The following is an 8,972-nucleotide window of genomic DNA, read 5'->3' as shown; positions in this document are numbered from 1 at the left end:
ATGAGGATCTTAAGGCGCACCCGAGGCTCCTTCTGCCTGGTCCTGACTGCCGGCGTCCTTCTTTCTTTCGGCTACATCCTTGTAGCGCCAAGTAATCCACGGGAAGCCAAGAATAAAAACGCCGATCGTTTGAACACGATTCCCATTTCCACCCAGATGGACCACGAAGAGATACGGGGAAATCCCTCTTCTCTTCCAAGAATGGCTTCTTCCTACTCAACTCACAACATAACCTCAACAGGAACTGTGGAACGTATAACAGTAAACAGTTTTAACGCACAATCACAAAACAGCGTGCCTACAGCAGAGTTAATCGATCGCGACACGGACGTACTCAGATTAGAAGAGGCCGCAATTACAGGCATTACAGAGGTGCGGGTCAGCAACAGAGAAACTGGTGATGAACTCGCCAACGTTCCTCCATACGGGCAAACATATTCCAAGGTTGAAAACGTCAACGAGAGGTCCTTCCCTACAACAATAATGAGTAACAGTGCACAGAAAAGAAAAGTTGACAGCGATGGCGAAGCTCATAAGTACATTCAGGAACAGCCGTTGTGCAAGTACCCGGATCTACAGATGCAGAGTTCAGAATTCAACTACCTCTTTGAAAATATAACAGACCTGTACTGCGGACATGACTCTGTCGACTACCTGACATATTTAGACGAAACCCCTCGGACAGAAGAATCTCCTTGGGATCTAGTCAAACTAAATTTCAGCGCCATTTTACCAACACAGAAATTACTCAACTGTACGTACAGTAGAATCACGAGATGGGATGACTACTATGTACACGTTAGCGCTTTGCACACAAAGGTGTATGAGTCCAACGAAAGAACTTTACAGTTTCCATTCAAAGACGAATTCGCTAATGTCACCTGTTTCTTAGAAGAGAATGTCTTTAACCAAACACAACAGGCATGGGTAAAAGTTACTAGAGTACACAACAACATGTTCGTACAAGTGATACGGAATGAGGGCCTGGTTAAAGAGAAAAAGGTAGATATAGAGAAGGAAGGCCGAATGAAGAAGGCCCTTGGACGTGGTATGAACGTACTCATGGTCGGAGTGGACTCAACTTCACGGATGAACTTCATGCGAAAACTGCCCCAAACATTCAAGTATTTCACAGAAACTCTGGAGGGTCACGTCCTGAAAGGTTATCACGTAATTGGTGACGGCACAACGGCTCAGTTCCTCGGCATGTTGTCAGGGTTTCACGAGGAAGAACTACCCAATGCGAAAAGGGACGTTGAAAATGCAACAACTTGTGACGTATTTCCGTTAGTCTGGAAGAAGTTCAGTAGGATGGGGTACGCCACACTGTATGCTGAGGACGATGCAGCGATAGGGACGTTCACATATCGTACACGAGGCTTTCGAATGCAGCCAACCGATCACTACAATCTACATGGTTCCTTTCTGGGTGGCCCAAGAGCAACTCCCCGAGTCTGATGAGTGGTACTGTTTCGGTGCGACTCCTAAGCATCACTACACCCTGAAGTACGCCCGAGAATTTGTGGACGCGTATCACGACATCCCCAAGTTTGCCATTGCGTTTCACACCGAACTCAGTCACGACAATCTGAACATGGTGCAAGTTGCCGACGAAGACATTCTGACACTCATCAAATCCTGGAAGGATAAAGGTTATCTCGACAACACCGTTTTCATCCTTTTTGCTGACCATGGAGCCCGCTACGGTGACCTGAGAAAGTTTCTTCAGGGACGGCTGGAGGAAAGACTGCCGTTCTTTGGTATTGCCGTTCCACCTTGGATGAAGGAGAGGCACCCCGAGATCGTTCGAAACCTCAAGAAAAACGAAGAACGTCTCACGACCGCGTTTGACTTTCACAAGATGCTGCAGCACATCATGGACTACCCAGGCGACCCGGCTAGTTTCCAGGGACACGGCATCAGTCTTTTTCAGGAGATCCCGCTCAACCGAACATGCGAGGACGCCTCCATAGCTGATCACTGGTGCACCTGTCTGCAGTCCGTACCGGTGGACATACGGAACAAAGTAGTCCGAGAGGCAGCGGAATTTGCCGTCTCCTACATGAACCGTTTAACAGAATTGCACCGAAGCCTTTGTGCTGAGTTATTCCTAAAGAACATAACTCACGCAGAAGTTGTTAAACCCAACCAAAAACTATTACAGTTTGCTGGCAGTGAAGGGAAACTTCGAAACGCCTTATTTGGTGAAAACCTCGATGTTCCTTTCCTGGATTTTCGAATAACTCTGGAAACTGGGCCGAATGGCGGGGCATATGAAGTGTCAGTAAAGAAATGGCTGTCTGATAACAAGGCTGAGATAACGGGGGACATCAGCCGCATCAACGTGTATGGAGACCACCCCAAGTGCATACAAGACAAGTTTCCTCCTCTTAGGAAGTATTGCTTCTGCATAGAGTTTCTTCAACGTCTGGACTAAATTGCAAAACAGGACGTCAAGAAATATGGGCTATGACAACCGCTGTAGTTTTAAGCTGCTATGAGGCCAATACCTAGGTCACTTGTTTCAGAGTGCAAAAGCTATCTACTACCTAAAAGTCGTGAAGGAAAAACCGCAAAGGAAAAGTGTTGACAACGAAGAAAGAAACATAAACAAATGCACAATGTTTACATTCACATAGTGTGTACTACTGCCGTTTGTACTTACCAACATTAATTCATTCACACATACACACACACACACACACACACACACACACACACACAGTAGGTTTTCCAATAAAACGTAAGTAAAAAATATGCAGCTAATGTTGTCTTCTTGGAGGAGGTTGACTGCATATTTTGGAAATTTCCTCCTCTGCTCTCCATGAACTGTTCGTATCTGGGAGAAAGAAATGACAGGAAGCATCAACATTTACAAATTATACATTGTGTCACGCTACATGTTGAACTACAAGTACTAGAAGAATAATGTTATTTGGATCTACAATACCGGTGAAGTTTATTGCAAGTTCCTGCACAAAGGCTAATTGCAAATAACATAATACAATAAAACAAAATACTATGAAATACTATGGAAAGTCTGCGCAATAAAAGACAATTGTTAGGAATTATGTCTGAAGGGTTTGACTTCTCTTTGTAAACCATGTACATGTAAGACCTAATGTCCCACCTTTCCAAAATTTGTTTTGTTTTTGGTACTAGTTTAAAAGAAGAAAAACTTTTTGTAAGTTTCGAGAAGTTAGGCTTAGTTATTACTATTCTTAAATTATTACAATTAGGCCTATTTATTTATTTATACATAGTTACTATTCTTCCTGTAGTCTTACACATTATATACAACACTACATAACACACAGGGAAATACCACATACCAGTATACAAAAACCGACAATGATATAAGTACACTTATCAATTAACAATAAACAAGTAATAAGAGATAACTTGGTGGATTGCAGTAGATAGACAAGTGACACTGAATTGTTTATCAATTTCTTTTCCTTTTTTTATCATTTTCTGTTGAAAAAACAGGAAATTTCAAACTTTACTTAAATCAGTGTCAAGGCTGCCTTCATCAGGTGTTCCTGGTGGATCATGAAGGCCTTGGATGACTCCTCAGATGATGTGTCGTCTGCATTACTGTTTCTTGTTCTTTTCTGGGCTTGTATTAGATACTTACTGGTTGGGACGTCCACTGTTTTTACGTTAGTCATTTTATACATCATGGGTATTTTTCTCCTGTCTTCCAGTGATACCAACTGTACGTTTCTTTTCATTTCTGTAACACTAGCTGCTTAGCACCCTTTCATAGTTGTTCGTACAGAATCTCTCGGCTTGGTATATCTATAAGCCATCGTTAGGCGGTCATGACAGAACTCTTAGGTTGTTTTTGAAGTACCAGTATTGTGATGTTCAGCTTGTTAAATTATGAAATATGGGTGGATATGTACTGCTATGTTTCATTTCATGGTTCCATCTATCCATATGTCATCACTGATGACGATGAACATCCAAGCAGTGTTCCATTTTATTATAATTGTTTTATTGGAAATTCATGCCCGAGGGTTAATTGCAAGTACAGAAGAAACATTTGGTATAATAAACGAAGAACTACTGTTAGCTCCTAAAAATTACTGGGTTTGAGTTCCCTTTTGAAGACAGGGGAAGACAAAAGATCCCACTTTTTCTGTAATTTGTGGGTTTTGGATGTTACGCGGAGAGTTATTTTCATTTGTATATGCGTAAAAGGGAAGAATTTGGAGGCTGCGTCAAAGAGTTCACTTCTGATATAGAGAGTACAATTCTAGATAAAATGCGCCTCGTCTTCCACCGTATTCAAAGTCGTCTCATGCTGTTATCCCGACATGAGACCGTTCTTACACAGATTAAGTTGATTTCTAACTTGCAGATGATCATAGACTCTCTAGTTCTCTATTTTGCCAATTTACTCAGGGGGAACATGTTCAAGAAACTCTTTACAGAAGCAATACTTCCTCAGACGAGGAAACTTGTCTTGTATGCACTTGGGATGGTCTCCGTACACGTTGATGCGGCTGATGTCCCCTGTTATCTCAGCCCTATTATCAGACAGCCATTTCTTTACTGACACTTCATATGCCCCGCCATTGGGTCCAGTTTCCAGCGTTATTCGAAAATCCAGGAAAGGAACATCAAGGTTTTTGCCAAATAAGGCGTTTCGAAACATCCGGTCACTGCCAGCAAACTGTAATAGTTTTTGGTTGGGTTTAACAACTTCTGCGTGAGTTATGTTCTTTAGGAATAACACAGCACAAAGGCTTCGGTGCATTTCTGTTAAACGATTCATATAGGAAACGGCAAATTCCGCTGCTTCTCGGACTACTTTGTTCCGTATGTCCACCGGTACGGACTGCAGACAGGTGCACCAGTGATCAGCTATGGAGGCGTCCTCGCATGTTCGGTTGAGCGGGATCTCCTGAAAAAGACTGATGCCGTGTCCCTGGAAAATAGACGGGTCGCCTGGGTAGTCCATGATGTGCTGCAGCGTCTTGTGGAAGTCAAACGCGGTCGTGAGACGTTCTTCGTTTTTCTTGAGGTTTTGAACGATCTCGGGATGTCTCTCCTTCATCCAAGGTGGAACGGCGATACCAAAGAACGGCAGTCTTTCCTCCAGCCGTCCCTGAAGAAACTTTCTCAGGCCACCGTAGCGGGCTCCATGGTCAGCAAAAAGGATGAAAACGGTGTTGTCGAGATAACCTTTATCCTTCCAGGATTTGATGAGTGTCAGGATGTCTTGGTCGGCAACTTGCACCATGTTTAGACTGTCGTGACTGAGTTCGGTGTGAAACGCAATGGCAAACTTGGGGATGTCGTGATACGCTTCTACAAATTCTCGGGCGTACTTCAGGGTGTAGTGATGCTTAGGAGTCGCACCGAAACAGTACCACTCATCAGACTCGGGGAGTTGCTCTTGGGCTACCCAGAAGGTCCTCATGTAGTGATCGGTTGGCTGCTCTTCAAAACCCCGTATACGAAATGTAAACGTCCCTGTCCATGCTTCGTCCTCGGCGTGCATTGTCGTGTACCCCATCCTTCTAAACTTCTTCCAGACTAAGGGAAATACGTCACAGGTTGTCGAATTGGCAACTCCCGTTTTCGCGTTGGGTAGTTCTTCCTCGTGAAACCCTGACAACATGCCGAGGAACTGAGCCGTTGTGCCATCACCAATTACGTGATAACCTTTTAGGACGTGACCTTCCAATGTTTCTGTGAAATATTTGAACGTTTGTGGCAGTTTTCGCATGAAGTTCATTCGTGAAGTTGAGTCCACTCCGACCATGAGTACGTTCATACCATGTCCAAGGGCCTTCTTCATTCGGCCTTCCTTCTCAATGATTGCCCTTTTGTCTTCAACCAGATTCTCATTCCTTACTACCTGTACGAACATATTGTTGTGTTCCCTAATAACTTTGACCCATTCTTGTTGTGTTTGGTTAAAAACATTCTCTTCCAAGAAACAAGAAACCTTAGCAAACTGATCTTTGAATGTAAATTGCAAAGATCTTTCGTTGGACACAAACACCTCTGTGTGCAAAGTGGTATAGAGAACTTGGTAATCATCGAATCTCGTGACTTTGCTGTACGTACAGTTGAGTAATTTCTGTGTTGGTAAAATGGCGCTGAAATTTAGTTTGATTAGATCCCAAGGAGATTCTTCTGTCCGAGAGGTTTCGTCTAAATATGTCAGGTAGTCGATAGAGTGATGTCCGCAGTACAGGTCTGTTATGTTTTCAAAGAGGTAGTTGAATTCTGAACTCTGCATCTGTAGATCCGGGTACTTGCACAACGGCTGTTCCTGACTGTACTTACGAGCTTCGCCATCGCTGTCAACTTTTCTTTTCTGTGCACTGTTACGCCTTATTGTTGCAGGGAAAGACCTCTCGTTGACGTTTTCAACCTTGGAATATGTTTGCCCATATGGATGCTCGTTGGCGAGTTCTCCACCAGTTTTTCTTTTGCTGACCCGGACCTCAGTAACGCCTGCTTCGTTACGGAGATCATTGTTGAAGTTTCGTGAAGGCCGCGTTAGCGTTTGCACAGGTTTCCCATCTTGGCCGACTTCCGTGTGCACTGTGGCCTCTTCTATTCTGAGTACGTCCGTGTCGCGATCGATTAACTCTGTTGTAGGCACGCTGTTTTTTGATTCTGCGTTAAAATTGTTTACTGCGTTACGTTCCTCTGTTCCTGTTGAGTCTTCGTTATCGAATTTATCGACCTCGTGTGTTGAGAGGTAAGAAGCCGGAAAAGAAGAGGAATCTCCCCGTATCTCTTCGTGGTCCATAACGGTGGAAATGGGAATCGTGTTCAAACGATCGGCGTTTTTATTCTTGGCTTCCCGTGGATTACTTGGTGCCACAAGGATGTAGCCGAAAGAAAGAAGGACGCCGGCAGTCAGGACCAGGCAGAAGGAGCCTCGGGTGCGCCTTAAGATCCTCATCTTAGCGTGAACGTCTTAGACTTTTCGTCGCGTTTCAAACCTGTTGGATTTGAAATGGAAGTATAGTTTGCATAAAAAATAAACAAGCTGGTACAACATTCCTATATTCGACGTTTCCATGGCCCGTGCCTGGAAGACGGTAGGTAAAATGTAAATGTATGTCATTTTATTCAAGGGACTTTTTGGTTTAAGTAAGAAGAACTTGGCCTTTAGTAATATTATTATATAACATTAACAAGGACAACCGTTGAACCAAAATTGGCAATATATGTCTGAAGGCAACCGCTCAACAGATACAAAACAAAACTATAACTATCGTTACAACTTCTCGTCGCTTTTCCTTTATTGTAGAAATAAAAGAACTGATATGTTTTTCGATAGAACTTTTCTACAGTGCTTAAAGGGAAATCAGATTTGTACAAACCTAAACAGTACATTTCTCTCTATGCTATACAGTCCATATTCTATTACAAAATGGCATTCGTCCTGTATTCATATGTCCATAGTATAAATGGGAAAAATTACCTACTTGTACTGGGCCTTTGCATGGGAGAGTTGGAACCTCCAGATATTAGCAACCATCGCCAGCCAGTAATGTGGTCAGTTACGTGGCACTATGTGTAAGCAGCTTCTTTGGTACAGGGTCTTAAGTAAACTTCTTTCAGAAAAGCCATTGGTTGCCCTATAGCTACAAGGCTACTTAAGTGTTTGCATTGATCGGCCTTTTTCTTTTTAGTACGTTGCTTGCGGGGGGGAAGGGGGGTCACAGTATATAATAGGGGGAACAGGATGTACAAAAATCACTTAATCTTCAACACTGTTTAAGATCGGATTACTAGCAGCTGAGTGATGTTTCTCTAAAAACATTCTACAATCGCCTAAACCCCAGCTGCCAGATATGTTAAGCCGTCCTCACGTTAAAGCAAGGAGGTTCAATACTCTTATGTTATCTCAGGTAATCTTAGGTACTCGTACCCTTGTTTGAACCTCCTTGGTTAAAGGAATCCAATGCAATTTCAGACCGGCGAAACTGGATTTTCAAAGTCAATTTCCTGGTCAATCTTTATAGATATATTAAGCCATTAAAGACACCCAATGCAATTTCAAAGCGGCAAAACTGGTTTTTCAAAGTCAATTTCCTGGTCAATCTTTATAGATAGATTAAGCCATTTTCACGTTAAAGACATCCAATGTAATTTCAGAGCGGCAAAACTGGTATTTCATTTTCCTGGTCAATCTATTAATGTAATAGGTTGAATCAATCCTATCCCATAGCAGAGAGATATCTGTGGGGTAAAAAGAAATGTCGCTGGAAAATCATAATAAGGTCATATAGTAAGCCGAAAACAACTGAAAGAAATATAAGAAGAAAATGTGAAGAAATGAAAATGAAGAGTCTTTCATCCACCAAAATTAAACCAAACTCTTGAGTGTTTTGTCATTTTTACAACCTTCATGACCACGTATTTCATAATGAACTTCAATGTACCTTTTTTGCCAAGCTTCTTTTTATTCGCGCACTCGCAACAGTTTTGGGGTTCCCAGAGGATGTCATCCATATAATCACATCAACATGGCCTAAATCAGATTACTTCTCAAGGATAAGCCTCTGCAACAGCCAGAATTACCTCAGAATTACTTCATATTGAGAGGAAATTGCTGGATCCGGAAGTCACGGCAATTGCAATTTTCAATTACACATCTTATTAGGCCATGTTGATTTGATTATATGGATGACATCCTCCGGGAGCCCCAAAACTGATGCGCGCGTGCATGCGAATAAAAAAAAAGTTTTGCAAAAAAAAAAAAGTTCTTTTCATTATGAAATCTACGTGGTCATGAGGGTTGAGCAAATCAAATGGGACAGAATATGGTTTGGCGAATAATCTAGTCTTCAGGTTCATTTCTTTACATTTTCGTTTTTTTCGTTTGATTTTGGCATTCTACGACATTGGTATAGTTTTTATTAATTTTTTTGTAACTTATGGTATATTTTTGCTCATTTTGCAACTGTTTTGTACGATTTACAGTATGGTTG

General features: G+C 42.3%; 1 protein-coding gene and 1 pseudogene across 1 annotated transcript; one reads left to right on the top strand and one right to left on the bottom strand.

Moving 5' to 3' along the window:
- Window positions 1-2,437, top strand: LOC109476689 (annotated as a pseudogene).
- A 1,965-nt stretch (window positions 2,438-4,402) lies between these two features.
- LOC109476688 lies at window positions 4,403-6,934 on the bottom strand. Its single transcript, XM_019777694.1, has one exon. The coding sequence runs from the start codon at window positions 6,932-6,934 to the stop codon at window positions 4,403-4,405; it is 2,532 nt and encodes an 843-aa protein (XP_019633253.1).
- Between the last annotated feature and the right edge of the window lie 2,038 nt (window positions 6,935-8,972).

The sequence above is a fragment of the Branchiostoma belcheri genome, unplaced genomic scaffold, assembly GCF_001625305.1.
Source record: "Branchiostoma belcheri isolate BF01 breed outbred unplaced genomic scaffold, Haploidv18h27 scaffold39, whole genome shotgun sequence".
Lineage (NCBI taxonomy): Eukaryota > Metazoa > Chordata > Leptocardii > Amphioxiformes > Branchiostomatidae > Branchiostoma > Branchiostoma belcheri.
The sequence above is the reverse complement of the archived record's forward strand: the minus strand, read 5'-3'. Positions and strand labels throughout refer to the sequence as shown.